Here is a 21,860-nt window from a genome sequence, read left to right on the forward strand (position 1 = left end):
ATACAATTATGTGGGACAGAGCTGTCATTTAGGAAAACAACACATGCTGCCATTCTTTAATTTTGTAACATGGAGAGCCAAGAAGTCGCAACTAATTCAATCAAATCTATATAGGCTCTGAGAACACTTTCTCTGGATAGAAGTATTTATTACTTTTCATTAATGATTGTATAAGAATGACAAGAATTTACTTTCTAAAATAGAAATGTGATATGTTTGAAGTCTTTAAAAGCTTTAAAGCAACTTAAAGTGGCTTATCTTTGAAGAATTTTCGAACTGATAATGGCAATGAGCATTCCTCTGCAGAATTTGATGGTTTTTATTTTGATTTTGAAATGTAATATTAATGCACTATAAACTATCTTCTTAACAGGATGGAGTTGCAGAGAAGGAATAGCAGGACAATCATGAAGATGACAAGATATTTATTGGCTAAGAAAAAGATGCCCAAGTGTCTTTAAGATGGGGCCATAAAAATAATTATGCATTTGTTTAACATGTTGCCAATTAAAGCAGTAAAATATATGACTTAAATTGAATCTTGGAATGGAATGGAACCAACACTTAAACATGTAAGGGTGTTTGGTTGTATTTGTTTTGACTATATACCTAAAGAGAGGAGTAAGCTTGATGACAAGAAAAAAAAATTATGTTATTAGGGAATAATAGTCAACAAATGGTTACAAACTTTATAACTTGAGAACTAAAAATATTTTCATTAGTAGAGATATAATATTTGATAAAGAAGCCACCTAGAATTAGGAAAAACAAAATTTAAAATAAGTTTAGACTTTTAAGATTGAAGAGAATTATATAAAAATTAAAGTTTTTTATTTTAGACTTTTAAGATTAAAGAGAATTATATAAAAATTAAAGTTTTTTATGATGAACAAATGATTGATGATGATAATGATTGTGGATTTGCAGTGAGAGGTCCTAGGCCTCTTTATGAAATTTATCATATATATAACAATGTTATGTTGGAACCAATAGCCTATAAAAAGGCAAGTAAACATAAAGGCTAAAGAGCAATGCAAGAAGAAATTTCTATGTTTGTGAAGAAATATACTTGGGAGCATAAGCCTAAAAATAAGACTTGGGTTTACAAGGATAATGTGAGTCCTGATGGATTTGTAATAAAGTTGAAAGCAAGATTGATTATTAAGGGATGTTCTCATATACTTGGAATTGATTACACCGACACCTTTGCAATTATGTCAAAGTTGGACATTGTAAGACTTTTAATTACTCTTGTAGCTTAAAGGAAAAGGGAAATTCTACACTTAGATGTTAAGTCTGTGTTTTTTTTTTTAATAGTAGGATTGAGGAAGAAATTTATATTGCTCAAACTAAAGGTTTGAAGTTTAATAAAATGAAAAATGTTCTAGGAATTGCTTCCAAAAGGTTCAAGGAGGAGTGTTGAACATTGAACCTTTTTTTTAAAATGAATGAATTTGGTTGAGCATTGAATGTTTTTTGAAAGATGAATAAATTTATAATGTAGACAAAAACACAAATAAGAGGACAAAAGAATAGGAAGATAGAGTATTAGGCCAAAATAAGGTTATATCACAAGAATCCTAAGTGTAGGTTTATTTATGAAAATAAAGTCTAATGAGTTCATTGTGTCTAAGAGGTTTACAAGTATTTAAATAGGTCTAAAACCAATCTTAACAGGGAAGAAAATCATAATCCCCAAACAAAAGTGAAAATTAACAAAAAAAAAATATAACATATAATCCAGAAAAATAATAAAATTGGCTCAAATAGCATAATTGGAGCATAATTTGAGGGTCTTCGAAGCTTTCTATAGAACTTGGTTTCGAGAATCTCCTAGAAAAACTTGAGTTCAATCCAATAATCAAATCAAAAGTTATATCCTTTAATGCCACTTTGTTGGGGGTAGCATGATCATACCTCTTCTTGAGCCTAGCTCTATCTTATTGGTTCATAAACACATTTGTTAAGCTGTCTACATGATTCGTCGGTGACATATTCTTATCAAAATATAACAAATCATTACCCAACTACTCAGAACCTTTATTTTCTACTAGTCCAATTACATGAAAAATGAAAAAATCTATGAAAGATGAATGGATTTTGCTTAAATAAATTCGCTAATAGGTAAAAGACTTTAAATTTCTTTTAGACTATACATGAATTAGCTTTCAATTACTTTTCATACTTTGTATAATTTGATGATTAAAAAGAATTGTCTTCCTCCAGGTACCTCTCCCTCTTACCTCTCCCTCTTTTAAATGCGTTAGAAGCTTTAACAATTAATTGCTTTTAACACTTAAAATTAAAGATTTCAACAAGAGGAACAAAGTCCTGCTTAGTGTTTAGATCTGCTTCAAATAAAAATGAAAGGAGCAAATGTAAACCAAGTTTGGGAATCAAAATCACAATAAGATTGTAGGTAGAAACATTGAACTCAGCATTAAGCAATGATATGCTCGCAAGTGCTCATGGAATTTTCTCGATACCTGTGATTCGGCCGGCTTGCGTGAACTCAGAGGGCTGATCCAGCCAAGGATCTGCATACCTTATCGCCAAACACACACACACACACACACACAGAAGAAATAGTTCCACAAGTGCTGTGACAGAACCGACATATGAAAAATGCTGAAGTATCACAGCAGTATAGCTTCAATTCTTCCGATCTAGCCTGCTCAGAGCTCACATGAATCAGCAGTTAGAATACTTCGATACTTCCATATAACTAGAGGGAAGCGAAAACCTGTAAGGTGAAATCGGATACTGGAACTTTTACATGTACTTCAGCGCTGATACAAGTCGATACAGGAACATAAACTGTATATACATCATATCTGACAGGAACTTAGAGTGAAGTCCACCCCTTTAATGTCCTTATTCTGTATGCATGAGGTTATGGTAATAAAAAATGGTGTGTAATTTGCTTTTTTCTTGGTCAGGCTGATAACTGCTTTCAAGTTGTATACATATAAATACAAAATACATATATTAATCTCACTCAAAGAAGGAAATAAGGACAACGAACCGTTTCACTTTCAGGAGCTTAATGCGCCAATACTTAACTCGAAAGCATTATGTGAAGAAACCCCAACATCCATAACCTTATTTCAACTTCTGTAAACTGCACCACCCTAGCTATTATTCCACACAATTTAGCTACATGCATATAAATCAGGGACATGACTAATGCAATCTTTGGCATGACTAATGCTGCTCCAGTAACAACTGCTAGGACTGGTTTCACTGCCTCCAGCATATGTAGTATTGGGATCTGATTCACCATTTACTTGTTGCCTTGTATCTTAGGATTCTACACTTGCGTTCTGTAATAAAACATAATCAATACTAAAGAGACCTGCTTATTATATGTGCTGACCTGCTTATAATATTTGTTGAGAGCTCTATATGAATCTTCAATGGTCTTAACGATAAGAATCATTTCTGAGGCGATGATTTATTAGGTTCCAGTTTAGAAACAACGAATTGAATGTTGACCTTCTTAAAAAGGAGAGAAGAACATTGAATTGAGAATGAAACTTTGCTATAAATATATCTGAACAGGGAGTGCTTTTAATGGCCTGGCTCATACATTCAGTTTCTGAAATTGGTCATTACTTCTTCTTTTTTCCTAATCCAGAACAGGATCAGTGAACGATAACTTCAGTTTTGATACTATAATGCAATTTCTCTTCTTCAGGCAAACAAGTTATACTAAGATCTTTGCACCCTTTATGTTGATGAATTATCAAGTATGACTGCACGGTAGACCCTGTCATTAGCTTTCTTTGACTGCAAAAGAGAGAGCAAAAAAATAAGAAATGAGACTAAAATTAACAGGCGATGCACAAAAGAATTAACAAAGGAATAGGCGTTTACATCGTTCTCCCAGTTGGTGCGAAGAGTTACTACAAAAAGCGCTAATGCTTGGAAAAACAGAGCTACTATAATGCCTGTCCACAGTCCCTGTAGAGCATATTTTAGTAAGCTTTTGTATGCTGTTCTGTTACTTGCTTGGCACAAAAATATATTTTATTCAGTCACAGACAAGGATATGGAGTTACCTTCCCACCAAAATGATAGACAAAAGCAAGGATTACAGAACAAGGAATGCCTAGAAGATAGTATGCACCCAGATTAATTACCGCTCCAATCTTCTGCCATCCACATCCTCTAGCAGTGCCTACAATTGTCAATTGTGGTCATGTCAGCCAGAATAAATCATGTACCAAGGTCATTCCACGCAAAGTACAGTCGAATTTTGGTGAAAGCATCCACATCATAGTTTTCATTGATGAAGGCATGTATAATGCATTAAATTATCCTTTCGAATTTTGGTTTTGTTTCTAATTACTGATTGCACTTGCTATATTCATTTGGTCCTCAATTTAGCGTGAAAAATTCCTATGTTCAGAAGTTGATTTTATGCATGGAGGAGGCACAGAGAAGAGAAAGCTAAATCGCTGCTACAGACCTGAAAACACAGATTGAATTCCGTCAAAAAAGTGAGATACTGCAACAAAAACCAACATTTCTCCCACATAGTTCACTACTATTTTTTCTGTTGTATAAAAGGTGCCCCATACATTACGACCAAGGATCATTAAGGAGGCCACCGAAATGCCTTCAGTACCGACCAAGAATGTCGCAACACATACTGCTAGACGAGCGGCTTGTGGTTTCCCAGCACCCAGTTCATTTGAGACTCTTGTACTGACTCCAAAGAAATAAATTTGTCAGGAGAATGAAGCAGTTTTAAGTATATCTACCAGTTCATTTTGTGCAGGCTCACCTTATAGCAGCACTAAGACCAAGGGGTATCATATAAGTCAAAGCACATGTGTTAAGGCTGGAAATACACAGCAATTTGTTAGCATTCATGCATTTGAGACAAGTTCACATGTGCCTAACATGTTATCACTGATGGCTCCACATAACTCTAACCTGATGGAAAGGACAGATGTTTCAAGTTTAGGATTTGGAAGAAGACCAGATAACAGAACCATCATCTCAAATGACCAAATCTCCAAGCTATTCCAACACAATAATAATGAAAATTAATTACTAGATATGTAAACCCAAATAATTCAATTCAATTGGCTCTTGGAGTGATTGAAATAAATAAAATAAAAAAATACCTGACCATTATAGCTGAAGGAATTGCTAGTTTAAGGAAATTGGGAATTCCATGCAGGGCCTCCTTTGATAAACCAGTCCAAGTCTTCTTACAAGAGGGAGATATCCTCACATAAAGAATAAGTAAGAGTGCGTTAGCCCAGTAGGAGATAGCATTTGCCAACGCAGCACCTTTATTTCCAAGTCCGGACTTAAAGACAAGAATCCAACATGTAAAGATGTGAAGAAAGGTCGTAATTCCTGCGCAAACCATCATTGGAATCACATTGTTTTGGGATTGCAAGAATCTGACATGACATTCCTGGATTGCAAAACCAAAAATGGTGGGAATCATGTAACGAGCGTAACGCCCAGCCTCAGCTGATATTTCTGGATCCTGCTTCAAGAACACCAGAATGGCCCCGGCATTGGCCCATACAACTGCAAGTGGAACGCTGGCAAGTAGAAGAACTATCATGGCTCTCTGCAGGTGTATACCAAGCATGTGGTATTGCTTGGCTCCATAAGATTGACCACAGTATGTGTCTAATGCACTTGCCAGTCCTTTCTACTCATCAAACAAGTTTTATATATAAATAGAGAGATATGTGAAACTTTGATACAAAAACTTGAAATGTAAGTTTGAAAGACACGAGGATCTGTCGTTTAGAAAAAGGGAAAGCAAGTTTTATTCCTGAACAATGGCTTAGCTTCATTCATCACTAAGTTAGAAGAGGCAAATGGTTTTAAATCCTTCCTTCTATCAGCTTGAAATGGGATTTGAAAAATATATTCACTTACTGTAGAAAATGGCACAAGTTCTACCATCCTTCTCAGCCAAATAAGTCCAGTGATATCTCAGCTCTAAAGTTTATTGTAGTTGAGGTTTTATTTTCAACTCATAAATTGCACACAACCATAATGGGAGAAACCCCTCTTACCAATAAACTTAAGCCAGTGACCGAAGCAAAAGAAGTGGCCATGGAAGCACCTGAAAGTGCTAGCTCTCCAAGATGACCCACAAACATGACCGAAATCACCTGTAAAAGAAAAATGAAGAAATTAACAGTAACAAGAGGCCCTGCTAGCACAAGCTGCTTCTTCACCTCCTCAACAATCTCAACTTTGCTGAATCCATGTCTTGATTTTATTGCAGTTTCTGGGGAGATCAATGGTAAGTCAATACTTGGTTTTTCTTCTTCTAGGTCCATTGTTTTCGTTTCTTACAATCACTCACAGCACAGTATGCTAGCAGAACAATTTACAAATTTGTTTTTGTTCGTGATGACACAGTTTACATAACTAGGCAAGTTGGACAAGGACAAGCAATATGACAAGCAGCAAAAATGGTATAATAATGACCAAGAAAAATAAATCTATTGGTCGGTCTTTGTCCTGTGACTTCTGTCTTGTCCAATTCAATTTTGGTTTCTCCTCCTATGAGGTCACCATGGATTTTTTATTTTTTATTTTTCAGTTCCTTGCGGTTTCCAGGAAAAAAGGGAGATATCATAGTGATTCGCATTTGATATTATATCAAAAGTAGGGGTAAGGAAAAAAACTGAAAAACTGATTAAATTGAAAAAATCAGAAAAAAAATAACTAAAAAATTGAATTGAAAAAAAAAACCGATTAAACATATTAAAATTTTGAAAAAACCGGCCGGTTCGGTTCGGTTTCGGTTTTATAAGCAAAAAACCGAACCGAAACCGAAAAAACCGAGCCAAACCGGAAAAACCGAGCCAAACCGAAAAAAACTGAGCCAAAACCAAAAAAAACCGAGCCAAAACCGAACCGAAACCGGTCGGTTTGACCCGGTTTCGGTTTTTTTTTCAAAAAAAAAAATTTTAGTTTGGTTATTTTTTTTTAATAAAAACCGAACTGAACCGAAAATGATCACCCTGATCAAAAGCTAAAAGAACCTTTCACTATGAATTTTGCACGTGATGTTAGTTTTATATTCTAGAATTGTAAATTCACTTAGCTTAGTTTCAGGGATAGAAAGATATTAATCATTAAAGGAAAGAGAGGTTAAATAATATTTTTTATCTCTTTATTACACGGTGTAATTACTAGCGAAGCCTTAAAAAAACATTTTCCTTATGCCAAGGAGCTTTTCTTGTTTTTCAATTTATTTGTGTCGCACAATTACATAAATACCCCTAAAAATAATATTTCTTAGCTTTGAATGCAAAGACACTTTAGTTATTATGCTATGGTTTTTTTTGTTATTTTCATGTGGAATCAGAGATAATTGAATCTACCATTTAGATAAAAAGAAAAAGCAAGTTTTAGCCTCCATAAAATTGACTATCATGACAAGAACAATAAGGCGCATGCGGTCAGAAGAATACTGATTGAGCTATGATCACATGTTTTTTTTTTTTTCTATTCTCTCTCTTTTTCTTGAAAAAATTTGTTGATCTTGCAAAAAAAAAATAGTTATTTGTTTGTTGAGTCAAATTAAATCATCATTATTTTAATTACAATGTATTTGATTTAGAATTATTTATTGAGTTAATTTTATTTTTTAATTTCATCCCATGACATTTTATTTTTATATCACATTTGATCATCATTCTTTTAATTGCAATGTATTTGGTCTTGAATCCTTAACTAATTTAGTTTTTTTTTTCAATTTCGTTCCTTGACATTTTGTTTTTATCTCAAATTTGATACTCATTCTCTTGATTTTTATTTTTATTTTTTCTTATTATTTTCTTAATTGAGATTGTTTTTCAATTTTATCATTATTATTTTATTTTATTCTTTTGTGTCAAATTTGATTCTTATTTTTTTCAAATCTATATTTTTTTCTTTCTTATCCATTTTTTTTTTAATTTTTTTTCAAGTTTATCCCTAATTATTTTGGTTGGTTGGTAATTTTACATTGTTATTTTTTTGGATTTATCTTTTATGCTATGATCAAATCTCATGATCCGTGTCACAAGTTCTAAAGGTTGGACCGGGTTGGCTTCAGTTATTTTTTATTTTATTTTTATTTCATACATCATCATTAGGTTAATAGAAAATTGATAATCTTTGTTTTTTGTTTACTTTTTTATATATATAGTTATCTCAATATCATGTCTGAAATTATAGATTCAACGAGTTTATAATGTTTGAATCAGATTTTTTTTATTTTTTTTATCATGAGTAAATAATTGGAATCTTAATTTTTTTAAAAAAAAATATTTTGATCATTTTGATATATATTTTTTTTTACGAAAAAAAATTAGTAAACTCACATGTTAGAAGAACCCATCAATCTCATACAATCTAAAGATAATAGGGGACTAGATAGTTTTAAACCAAGGACTATCATTATCCTTATTTCTTATCGGATTTGTGACCCCACAATTTGGACACCCATTAAAAAAGAAAAAAGAAAAAAGAAAAGAAATCAAGACGAACATGATATATGTTGGATTTAGCAAATTGTCTATTTGTTTTTGGTGAATAGTGATGAGCGGAGTCCTAGTTGATGACGTAACATTATTCCCGAATTCCTATTCAAGCGAGTCAAAACAAAAGGAGAGAGATGCTCGTGGTTACTAGTTAGGATACTCTCTCTCTCTCTTACTTTCCAGATCGGACAAATGTTTATCTTCCAACTATCATCTGTCGGGTCTCATAAATGTGAATCTTTCCACCTACTATCCCTTGTTTTTTGGGGAAAAAAAAAGTTTTGGAACGGGTGCAAATCGTATTTTCAAAAAATTTTAATTTTGTTTTTGCTAAAATTTAATATAGTTTGTATGTTTTGGATCGTTTTGATGTGCTGATGTCAAAAATAATTTTTTTAAAAAAAAAAATCATTGGCATGTATTTCGGTAAAAAAATTTATTTGAAAAGCAACCGCTACCACACTGTCAAGCACCCTCGTAATCTGTTCATCGATGACAGCTGGAAAATCAAAGATTTGTTTTTTAAAATATTAAATTAAATTTTTATTTAAAAATACTTAATAAGCATTCTTAAAATATAAAAAAATCAATTTAACAACTAAAAAAACCTCAAAAAAATATTTAAAAACACAAAATAAAACATGTAATTTTTATTTATTTATCAACCTAAATCTATTTTTTCAAGTAAAATAAAAGTTTAAAAAAACATTAATGGAACCGTTGTTAAATAGAACTTACTTTTTTTTTTTTGTTATAATTGAGTGACTTTATCTCTCATTTTTAATATTTAAAAACTTAAAAATAAACTTTTTTATTAGAACTAAAATTTCAAAAAATACATAAATTGAAAAAAAACAGTAAAATAGATGAAATAAAAAGTTTTTTTTTGTGTGTGTGAATTTGATTGTACTTATTTTACCTTTAGTCATCTTTTGTTGGAATTTTTGTTTTCTTAACAAATATTTAAAAATTAGTCATTAATTTGGTTATAAAAAGCTACAAATAAAAAAATAAGAATAAAATTAAGAAAAACAATTATGGTATTGTAGATAGGAAGTGATTTGCCTTTCCATTTTAATATATTTTATAATGCATCTAAATATTCTACTCATTTTGGATAATTGATTTTATTATTGAAGTCGAGAATCGAATTTTATAGCCATCGTATATGACTTTATAGTTGTTTCCTTATAAAGTGTTTGATATTATAGCAGCGGTTACTTTTCAAAGTATTTTTGCTTGGAAATGCATCTAAATAATATTTTTTTATTTTTTAAAAAATTTATTTTTAACATCAGCATATCAAACAATTTAAAAATATAAAAAATAATAATTTTAAACTAAAAACAATTAAGAACATGCAGCATTGTCAAAGATGCTCTTACTATTTCCTTGTACTCGATGATATTGCAGCTTAGGGGCCATGAACTTTAAGAATATTTAGCTTATGCTAATGATTATTTTTGTATGCATTTAAAGAAAGATGCGCAAGAATCTCCTACTTTTTTATTCTCAAAAGTCAGCTTTTTTACACAACAACCATGTTAAATCCACATTTGTAGTTGGGTAAAAAACAGGCTTATCCAGACCAGGACTAGGAAATTATGAAAAATTTACTTCTCGGAGTGTAAAAAGGATTCAAAAACAAAGAAAAATCACGACGTTCATTGGACAGCAAGAGCTGGTATACAATTTACTTCAGAGTACATGAGCCAGCTGGAAAGAAACTTGGAAAGGATTTCCAGCTATTCCCCCATTCATGCCACATATTATTACTGCCATATTTATTTTTATATTTTAAAAGTGTTTTTTTTAAAAAAAACAACTTTTTTTTTTAATTTTTTTCTTTACTTCAAATTCTTTTTTTTTGTTTTCAAATCATTGTAATGTGTTAATATCAAAAATATTTTTTTATAAAAAAACATTATTTTGGTGCATTTCCGAACAAAAAGTACTTTGAAAAGCAACCGCTATCACACTCTTAAATACCCCATACTTCGTTAGGCATGTCAGCAATATGTCGTTTACAAAATCCTTGAAGAAAGTCCATTGTCTTAGAAAATAATATAAATGGCCTTTTGAGCAACGTGTGCTGGACCATTTGGCCACTAAACGTTGTCTTTCACGACGGTGTTTGAAAGGTCTCAACACTTTCTCTACGATAGGTAGTGTTTGCATCAAACACGCCTCTAGTTTGATGCCAACAACCATTTCTTTCTTTTCCCTCTCTTCTCCTCGAATTCAACGTCAACCCCTGAAAAAAGTTAGACTAGCCCGTACAACTTATTTTTCCTTCACGTTTGATCCCTATCATTTTAATTATTGTTTTTCTAATTTGAAAAATATATTATATTACAAATGTTTTTTAATTTCACCCCTATAAAGTTTTAGTTATAGTCGCGAGGTTAGCAGGTTAACTTATTTTTTTCATTAATTTTTTAATTAAATTTCTTTTTTTTTCACCCTTCAACATTGAGTTATTCGATAATTAAGCTTTAAGATTTTATTCCATTTGCTTTTCAACGTGGTTACCTTGGTATCATGATTGAGTCAAAGATTTTGCATCTTGAACTTAGTGGGCTCAGATCGAGATTTTGTCAACCTTTATTTTAGTTATAATTTTTCTTGAATTTCATCCTACAACTTCTTATTTGCTAATATTAAGCTTCAACTTTTTCCTTCTCATTTTTGTTCTTATGGAATTATCATGTTCTCATTTAATTTATTAGAAATTGGTCTCCGAACATTTTTTCTTGCTTTTTTTTTTCTATAAGGTTATCTCAATCTTATGTCCATAGTCTCAGAGTTTGTGATTGAACTTGGTTTAATTGAGGATTATTTTATTGATTTTTTAAAATTTTTCTTAAGTTTTGCCCTTCAATATTGAGTTTTTAATACTTCGGATAGGCTTAGGTCGGGTTCTTTTTACCTTTCTTTCGTTGTCATTTTTTTGTCAGTTTTTTATTTTTATTTTTGTTGCATTTTTTATTCATATTATTTAAATTATCAATTGAACTAATGACTTTGTTCTTAGATGTTTTTCCTCAGCATTTTTTTTATGTTGGAAAAAAATATGAGTAGCCCATGGCAAATCACAGCCCACAAATCTAGTTAAATACTATTGGAAGAAGAGGATAATCTTGTAAGTTGTAAAATATGATAATGGGATTTTCGATTCTTCTAGTAGCTTGTATTAGGAGTAAAATAGCCATAAATCTTAGTACAAAACTCCAAATCATGTACCGTTAGGTTTGTTGAAAACTAGCCACATATAGCTTTCTAGGGATATATACTTTGCTCAGTAACTTGCTCTGTATTGATACAGTTTTCCATTTGAATTTGTTGATTTCTTTAGGTTGAGTTCAAGTTCTTTTAAGCTTTATTTAGAACCATCTAATCCTCATTGATTAGTGGATATAAATGTTGGAATTACATTACATAAATATTGAATTACTAAGATTTTGATTTACCTTAGTGTGATATGGTTGAGGCCATTTTTGAACAAGTCTTTGAATGCATAAGTAATGTAAATAGAATAAAAATTATACAACCTGATGGATGAACGTATTTTATATATGTTATTTTTTAAAAAAACTCATGTTATAAAAGGTCTAAGGCAGGGTAATAACCCAACATACCTGGACTTGGCTAAATATCAAACCCAGAAGACATGGGTCTGACTTGCTTGTAGGCTCAATAGTTTTAGGTTCAATTACGTACTATGAGTTGCGCCCAAGTACATATGTGTATGGTGAAATTACAAACCCAATATCATTGGGTTCAATTATGTGTTACGCCTAAGTACATGTAGGTTTGGTGAGATGCCAAACCCAATAACATTGGGTTCAACTACACACTAGGTCTAAGTACATGTGGGTCTTGCAAGATGATAGACCCAATATCTTTGAGTTCAGCTACGCGTTGAGCCCAAGTACATGTAGGTTTAGCGAGATGTCAGACCCAACATTATTAGGTCGAGCTTCGTATTGAGCCCAAACACATATAGGTCTGGCAAGCTATCAAACCTATCACCATTGGATTTGGAATTATTCCTAAATGTATATGGAACTAACAATCATTGTTGGCCTCCTGATTAGGTCACGAGACCCTATATTGGGTCATGAGGATTAATTTGTTTATTATTATATATTTTAACGTAAAATGTTAAAAGTCAAGAATGATTATCTTCCTGTATCCCTAAGTGTATAAAAGTCTTATAATGACCTGTCATATTTCCATCAACATTAATATTATGTAAAAGATATATATCCCTCATTAATATTGTGTAGGAGATATTTATCTCTCATTAATGCTACCAATAGAAAATAATGTTACAACTTCATCCAAACACCATGACAAAGTTCAAAGGTTATATATACTCTTTGAATCACTCAAGTAAAAGGTTCATAATTTATATTCTCTAAGTACTCGTACTCTTATTCTCACAACATTTATCATACATAAACAAGAACAAAACACTTTTCTTAGAATTAAACTCATATTCTCTCATTTATTACAATTTTTATATTAAAACTTACTAACTTTATTATTGGAGAGTTCCAAAATCTCACCAAAGGGATTGTTTTATAGGTATTAGGTTTTTTTATCACCAACCATAAATTTCATGAACTCTGAAGAAAGAAAATAATGACGTGAAGACATGATTATCCACCATTCAAACACTTAAAAAACATTATTCTTGAGCATATTGAATTTTGAAATATCAACACAACCTATTTACTACAAATAGGAAACCAACTAAACTCATAAATTCTTGCAAATTAGGACGAGTACTTTATGAACACACATACGTATAAGAGCTTACCATTAATGTTGCAACGAATTATCTAGCGAACTAAATCGCTTTCAAGGAGAAAAGGAAGGGAACGAGGTTCTGAGGTCCAAAGTGGCACCCAGGGGATGTGCAATTCCTTAGCCATATCTACTGCAAACAAAAAGAATGTGTCACTCATGATGCAAGTAAAAAAACAAAAACCAAATCCTTCCTTGGAGTTACTTTAAAAAAATATTCAATTTGTTCTTCGAGATTACTGGAAAGATGTCATTATTAGGTAAACCAATTAAATTAATGTTTTTTTAATGTTTTTTTTTATGATTTTGAAGTGCTCATGTCAAAAACAAATTCTAAAACAAAATTAATTAAATACATTTTCAAACAAAAAAATTCTTTTAAAAAATATTTCAAACCTCAATTTAAAACACCCTTTAAAGAGCGGAGGGCCATGAGTGCCAAATGGGAATGCTAGCACGACAGCGTGTTTTAAGCCTTTTTTGGCTTCAGACATGATTAATTGTTTAGCTTCAACAATGAATGTATAATAATATAATTAACAAAAAACCTAAATCCCCTCAGGAATAAAAATTACTATTCATTGTAATAGTTTAATTATGAATTTTCCATTAGAAAAAAAAAAAAGCAATGCGGTAAGTTTAAAGAGTAAGATTATTTTTTCACCATGACAATTGTTTTTTTTAATATATAGGGTTATTTTAGTAATTTCATATTATTTTGTATAGCGAGATTATTAATTTAACCATGGAATAAAATAATCTAATACCTGATACATACTTAGGGGCATTTTTTTATTTTTCAATTCTTTTAGAATAGTGTAATTACTTTGATGCCTTTAAAGACAAAACCAATTGAACTCTCACCCAAAGGCTTTTTATGTCATTTTACATTGTTTTTATTGTAAATTTCGACGGTTCTCAGGGGCGTTGTTGTAAATTACATTTATTTACATGCGTCAACGTGTGAACGACCCTTGGGTTGTTCAGGCGGCACGTAGAGAGCTATCCAGCAATAAAACACTGTCTTTCGGGGCAGCGTTTAAAAGGTCTCGGCGCCCCGAACCAAATGATGTGGCACGTGTGCTAGGATTCACAACAGTTTGGCGTCAGTGTCCGCTTCTTCCCCCCTTCTTCTCTCTCCCTCACCTAGATTGTTGTACTAGCCCTTTAAAAATTCAAGAACAACCCTTTAATTTGTTCGTTCTTCAAATTTGATCCCTTTTTATTTTTATTATGATTTTTTTATCTTGAATAATTTATTGAATTTGATTTTCATTCTTTTGATTGTTTTTTTTAATCATTTTTTCAATTGATTTTGTTTTACGATTTGACTCTCCTTTGCTTTTTTTTTTCTATCAAATTTAATCCCTCTTATTTTGATTATCAATTTTTTAGAATTGACAAGTTTTTATTTTAAATCATAACTGGTTTTATTTTATAATTTCACCATCCTTTGTTTTTTTTTCTTATCAAATTTAATCCTTATTCTTTTAATTGCAATTTTATTTTTGCTTTGACAAATTTTTAAAATTTATATTCTTAAATTGACTCATAATAAACTTCTTGATTGGACCTGAATCCAAGGTTTCACGGGTTGCAAATTTTTAAAATTTGACTAAGTTTAAAATATTTGTCGGGGTTTGCTTAGTTTTTACAAATATTTTTCAATTTCACCCCTATAATTTTTTTTATCTTTAAAATTTGTTTCTCATTTTTTTAATTGTTATTTATTTTATTTGGCATCTTTTTTTAATTTTGTTTTGTAAATTGCTCCGTCCTTGGATTTTTTCTATTAAATTTTATCCTCATTATTTTTTATTGAATTGATTAAGAATTAGGCTTCTTTATTTGAATCCGGGTCAAATATTTCACGGGCTGCTAGTTTTAGAGATTAGACCAGGTCTAAGAGGTCGTTAAGTTTGCTTGTTTTTTTTTCCTTTTTCTAAACTGATGTTTTCTTGATTTTTATCATTTTTAATGGGTTTTGTTTTCTTATTTTTCATGTTTTAATTCTATTAGGTTAGCCCTTGAACAATTTCTTTTTATTACACTCCCTATCATTTTTTAATATATAAATAATCTATAAAATTATAAAAAAATTTCAATTTCACTGCCTATGGTTTTTTTAATCTTTCAAATTTGGTCCTCATTCTTTTAATTACAATTTATTTTGCATGTGAGCATTTTTATTTTTTTTAAATTTCATTCTCCTTGGGTTTTTTTTGTCAAAGTTTTTCTCCTTTCTTTTTATTAATGTTTTTTTCTTTTGCAATTTATTTTTCTTAATTTTATCCTTTAAAATTACTTTTTTTGAGAGTTAAGTTTCTTTATTGAACCCGTATACATGATTTCACAAGTTGTAGGTTTTAGATATTAGACCAGGTTTAGGAGGTTCACCCGAGTTTGCTTGTTTTTTTCCCTTTCCTGTAGCTTATTTTTCTTTTTCTTTTTATTTTCTTTGTGTTTTGTTTTCTTATTTTTTGGGTTTGATTTTATTCGGTTATCCCTCAATAACTTTCTTCAATTTCACCCCTACCATTTTTAATCTATAAATAATCTATCAATTTACAAATGTTTTTCAATTTCATCCCCTATGATTTTTTAATCTTTCAAATTTGAAACTCATTGTTTTAATTATTATTTATTGTTTTGGGATTTTGTTTTTCAAATCTTGTCCTCAGATGTTTTTGTCTCAAATTTTATCCCTATTCTTTTTTATTACTTTTGCAAAAAAATTATTAATATTTTTTCAACGATTTTATCCTTTGAGATTAAGTTCGTTGACAATTAAGCTTTTTAATTGAACCTGAGTCCATAATTTAACGAGTTGTAAGTTTTTAAGATTAGATCATGTTTTAGTGGTTTGCTTGGGTTTTCTTGGGTTTTTTACCCTTTTTTTAGGTTCATGTTTTTTTTTAGTTTATGAAGTTTTTTTTCGTGTTTTTCCTTCTAGTATATATGTTAATATTGAGCTATTTGATAATCCATTCAAGTATGTTTTTTTTTTTTTTATCTTTTTCTTGTTTTTTTCTTGTTAGTTTATTTATTTATTGTTGTTATTTTTTTCTCATATTATATAAATTGTCACTTCAACCAATGTCTCAAGAATTGTTTTTTTTAGCCTAGCACTTTTTTTATGTCAAAAAAATATATATTTCTCTACCCTATGCTTTCAGCTATAAAAAAAATAATGCAGGTTTCGAGAGCAAAATCTATCTAGTTGGATACTCTATTTAAATTCCCAACACTAGTTAGAGTCAAGAAACTCTCACATGCATTGTCTTAATTATTACAACAGTTGCTATTTGCTTTCCTTCATTATTATATGACATAATTTAGCCATGAATATGGGACATTAGCCATAGCAAACTATGCCAGCAACTTGCTGCTTGTGCAACAACATTAGCTTATATTAATGGCTAATTGGTAAAATATCTCCTGAACTATTGGTCAAGTTCAACTTAACCCTTATTTTTTTTATTATTTATTTTAATCCCGCAAATTATCAGATCAAAGTAATGCACCATCTCTGTAAAGGATTGTAAGATAAAAAAAAAAAAACACTTTTTCAGTATATAATATGCTTCTATAGGAAGCCTAATGTATTGCTTTGACCCATAGTTTAAGGAACTAAAATAAGAAGATCAGGACTAAATTGAATTAAACTAATATTACAGGAGTTATTTTACTAATTAGCATATTTTATTTAAGCTATTGGCTTGACTAACCAATGTGGCTTTCCTCGTATTTGTGTTTGTGCTGTGTCTCGAGATTCTAGACTTTGAATATATATATATATTTCCTCATTAATGTTTTATTAATTAGTTAGTACCTCATGCATTTATTAATAAATAAATTGTCCATAGAAAGTTGAGCGTACCCTCAATTATCAGTAATTATTATATAATAACTTTAAATCATTGATTACTTTACCTTTTTAGAAAGCACACAAGTAAATAAAGTAGTAATAAAAAAATAAATTAAATTTAATGGAACTAACGATAATAAGTCGTAGAATAAAAAAAACCATTCTTTGAGAGATGTATTCACATAAACATCAGTACTTAGAAGGAAAAAAAATGTGCAGTAATACATTTTCACCGTGTATAGCACTCTGTTCACAGTTTTTTTTTTAATTTAACCCAGTAAAAAAAAATTAATACAATGATATAGTAAAAAAAATATTTAAAAAAATAACAAAGTTTGGTGAGTCCGAGCAATTATATAAAAAAAATCAACTATTAAAAAATATAATTTCTATGCATTCAACTGCGTTAATTTCAAAATGTAAGCATATCTATACAAGCCATGCATTTATTGCTGCCAGATTTTGATTTATGGTTTAGACAAAAATGATATGTGAATTTAATGAAAAAACTCTTTAAATATTTTTGCTGAAAAGTATTTTCACTGAAAAAACTCTAATTCATATTTTATTTCTAATATTTTTCTCTAATTTAATGTGTTTCTTTGGAGGATTTGCAACTCTTTAAATAGATTGAAAGGAAAACCAGAATATCTTAAATTAAATAAGAAAAACAACATACAATCTAAAATAAAAATAAAAAACTAAAAATAAAAAGGAAATAAACATAATCGATTCAGACATATCTTCCAAGCCCAGTTCGAAGATCTTTCACGACTTTATTAGTTATAACTAGCCTATCTCCATGCAGAACTACGTACTGCAGCTTTATACTACTCTCAAAAGCACAAATTCTTGGAATTTATCATCTCACATTACTTGGCGACCACCTCTAACAGAGTTTCGAAATTTTTGGTAGAGCTACCACTTGATTGCACGGCATCCAAAGCAAGACCTTGGAGGTGTTGAAGTTTCTTTCTCATTTTGTTCCCTTCATCGGTTGACATAATAAGCCTCAAGGCTTTCATCAAACCTCCTTTTGTGATTCTTCCTCCTTCAATCTCGAGGCCAGTACCCCATACTGCCTCTATAGTCCTCGTGTTCACCGTTTGATCCCCAAAGAATGGCCTACAAATCATAGGCACACATCCAGCAATACTATCCAAAACCGAGTTCCACCCACTATGTGTCACAAACACTCCGATTGCTTTGTGTCGCAAGACTTTTAACTGCGGAGTCCATGAAACTACTTTTCCCTTCTCTTTAGTCCTTTCTAAGAACTCTTCAGGCAATTCTTCCTTAGGATTGCCTCTAAATGACCAAAGAAATGGCAACTTGCATTCCTTTAGCGCTTCTACTAACTCTGCTAACTCTTGGGGTGGTAGCGATATCACACTTCCAAAACTAATGTACACCACAGATTCTTGTTTCTGCTTGTCCAGCCACTCCAGGCAACCGTGTGGATCAGACATGAACGGATCTGGAGATGTCAACACGAAGGGGCCGATGTTGAGAAACTTGGGAAGCCTTGACTTGAACAGAATCACCGCATCGGGGTCTAATTCTTCAAAAGAGTTTGAAGCAACAACAGCTGCCTGTGGCAATGCTAATCCAATTTTACACAACATTGCTGCAAATTGTGATTCCTTAACGTCATGGAATAGTTCCTTAGGTATGTCAGAACCACGTAGTTCAGAAAATCCTGGAAGAATGTCAATTGTTCTATCTTCGGGCTCTGCAATAAGATTATGCAAAATGAATAAGTTATCAGACTATAAAGGATAACATCTATATTCCTATGCTAGGCAGACAACAAAGGAGAAAAGATAATATCAATGATGATGTTGTCTAGGCCATTCTCGCTCAAAGTCTTTCGTAGCTAATCTAGATCAGGTTCAGTATAATGCAAAAGGTGGTGCTTCCTTGCATGGTAGGAAATAAAAAGCAAAAGGGAATGAAATTTTGGCCATGACTAAATTTTAGGGAAAAACATAAATAACTAGCATGAGATGTTTTAGGCACCCATATATAAATAGCTTGAATTAAAATCCCCTTTATAGGCTAGCTAAGGCCAAGAGGCCATGCCTAATTTGATGAAATCCCAATTCCAAGATTTATTTTCTTCCCAAAATTAGTGATTTCATTGTGAACCTTCTGATTTACAATTCAGAAAAATAATATTAAAATTAATTTTATTTAAATAATCATCTAATTTTTTAAAAAAAAAAAACACTTTGAACAAATTGAATTTTATCTTTTTTAAATATGTAAATTAAATTTATTTGTCATTTGAATTTAAATCAAATCATATAATTGAATTTAATTAAAATAGAGAATTGATTATTACAAATAAATTCTACTCTGACCGTGGAAAACCATGTAGAAGCCATTAAATGCATAGTAACTGTACCTCTTACCTAGGATGATGAAGATTGGATCTCGATCCTGTCGAGTTCCTTAATTTAGAAATCAGTAAAAGCACAACGTGTGTTCTAGCCATTCATTGTGTAGAAAAATCTCAATTCCCATGACACTTGCGAGTTATTTTCACTTGAAAATATGCTAACAAAATAGCTATATTGTTGATGACCAGCTCAACAAGGAAAATATAAAACCTTACCATTAATAATGCTTCTCATTTTCTGGTGGACTAAATCGGTTTCAAGGACCAAGAGGAGGGAACGAGAACTTGAGGTCCAAAGGGGCACCCAAGGGACATGCAATTCCTGAGCGAAATCCGCTGCAAACCAAAGAAATGCATCACTCATTATGCAAGTAAAATCCTTCCCTACCTCTTTCACCGCCACTTTCATTGCTTGCTTAAAATTCCCCGGCGTCGCCTTAAAAAAATAATTCATTACTTCATCGAGATTCCCTGCAAAGTTGTAGTTCTCAGGCAAACCATCGCTAACGTTGTACGGTTTTATGTTTTCCAGCCCGTCCTCCTTGGAGAAAAGTTTGCTGTTGGACTCCTTTGTGCTGAAGAATGAAAACTTTGCATATGAAGCAGAAGCAGACAGCCTCCTAACGAGAGAAAGAAGTGGAGGACCATGAGTTGCCACGGGGAATGCTAGCACAGCAATATGTTTCAAGTCATTTCTGGCTTCTGACATGATTAATTTGGTTTGCTTCAACAATGGAGGTATTGGTGCGCTTAATCATATGTTTGATTTCAATTTATAGAGGAAGTAAAGTGGCTTTCTACAGCACAAATAATATAAAAAAGCACCTGAAGAAGCGACAAAGAGATGGTAGGTCAACAACCATAGATTTATAATTTACTTTTCAAAATGACCAAGGGACAAACTAGGTGTAGTAAGCAACGACTAGTCATCAAGCCCATCTCGTGCGGGACAATTTTCGAAACATCACTAAATTCAGTATTTTGTTTTTAATTTCAATGATTTAGTTTTCGAGAAAAAGTATTATTTTTTATCGTAATTCTTACTTTTTATTTATTTTTTTATGTTCATAAAACAAATATTTTTTTATTATTATATGTTGGTTATTTAAACACAAATTTGATGCAGTTAAAATAAATATTCGTATAAACACAAAATTTAAATTAAGTGAAAAAGATGTATTGCTTAAGCCGAAATCCTCTCTTCATTATTAATTTGTTTTTTTTAATTTTAATATAAAATTTTATTTTATTTTTTTTATGAAAGGCATGCTTTTCTACTTAAAATGATTTATAAAAAGATTTTAAATCAATAAAGAAAAAATAAAATTTTAATCGTTTGTATACGATTACATCAAAACATTAATGAATATTTAGTTAAAAAAATAATATAAAAAAGATGAAAATAAATAAGAAATAATATATATATATATATATTGTTTTTATTAAATATTTATATGCAGTTTTTTTTATGAAAAAGACTTTTGTATATAGTTCGATATATAATTATATATAAAAATATTAAATATAACTATAAAAACATTAAGTATTATTTAAAAATCATAGCATAATAGAATAATTTTTAAAATATTGTTTTACTTATTTATTTAAATGAAATTTTATTTTAAGATTTCAAAGGAAAAAAGAAAAGGAGAAAGAAAATATAACATAGGTTTGTCAATTCCAAACATGTGAGCATTGACTTTAAAGCCCATGTCCAAGAATTTTTTTGGTCGGTGGTTGTTGAATGAGCATTAATTCTAGTAAATGAAGGTAATTTTAATAATAATAATTTTAAAAGCGTGGTTGTAATTGTTTTTTAAAATATTTTTTATTTAAAAATATATTAAAATAATATTATTTTTTTAAAAAAATCTATTTTTAATATTAGTTAATCAAAATGATATGAAAACATCAAAAAATATATTAATTTAAAATAAATAAATAAATAAATAAAATCTAAATTTTTTCAAAAACTTATAAATGCGGTATAAAAATTTTGAGTTGGAGATTTTGAACTCTAAAAAGTAAAAACACAGATTTAAATTCTTTTTAATTAAAAAAATATCATATGTGTTTTTAAAAACTTATTTATAATCATAAAATACATTATAACATGTCTAAAAAAATAAAATACAATCAAATGAAAAATATATTCTTAAACCCAATCTATTTTTACCAACATTATTTAAGTTAAAAAAAGACACATATGTTGAATTTCTTTTTTAAAGATTATCATTGACAACAAAAGTCTTACCACCCG

The 21,860-nt window shown here is 30.4% G+C and overlaps 2 protein-coding genes across 2 annotated transcripts; both read right to left on the reverse strand.

Annotated features, from left to right (window-relative positions):
• Nucleotides 1-3,519: 3,519 nt before the first annotated feature.
• On the reverse strand, nucleotides 3,520-6,434 carry LOC18100524 (protein DETOXIFICATION 16). Its single transcript, XM_006381769.3, has 8 exons — nucleotides 6,054-6,434; nucleotides 5,136-5,680; nucleotides 4,942-5,028; nucleotides 4,790-4,846; nucleotides 4,472-4,710; nucleotides 4,062-4,180; nucleotides 3,877-3,963; nucleotides 3,520-3,789 (listed from the first exon to the last, which is right to left on the reverse strand). The coding sequence occupies exons 1-8, from the start codon at nucleotides 6,321-6,323 to the stop codon at nucleotides 3,730-3,732; spliced, it is 1,464 nt and encodes a 487-aa protein (XP_006381831.2). The 5' UTR covers nucleotides 6,324-6,434; the 3' UTR covers nucleotides 3,520-3,729.
• Nucleotides 6,435-17,829: 11,395 nt separating this feature from the next.
• Nucleotides 17,830-20,383, reverse strand: LOC7471596 (flavonoid 3-O-glucosyltransferase). Its single transcript, XM_002309595.4, has 2 exons — nucleotides 19,817-20,383; nucleotides 17,830-18,931 (listed from the first exon to the last, which is right to left on the reverse strand). The coding sequence occupies exons 1-2, from the start codon at nucleotides 20,307-20,309 to the stop codon at nucleotides 18,072-18,074; spliced, it is 1,353 nt and encodes a 450-aa protein (XP_002309631.3). The 5' UTR covers nucleotides 20,310-20,383; the 3' UTR covers nucleotides 17,830-18,071.
• Nucleotides 20,384-21,860: the final 1,477 nt, after the last annotated feature.

Source organism: Populus trichocarpa, chromosome 6 (assembly GCF_000002775.5).
Source record: "Populus trichocarpa isolate Nisqually-1 chromosome 6, P.trichocarpa_v4.1, whole genome shotgun sequence".
In the NCBI taxonomy this organism is placed as follows: domain Eukaryota; kingdom Viridiplantae; phylum Streptophyta; class Magnoliopsida; order Malpighiales; family Salicaceae; genus Populus; species Populus trichocarpa.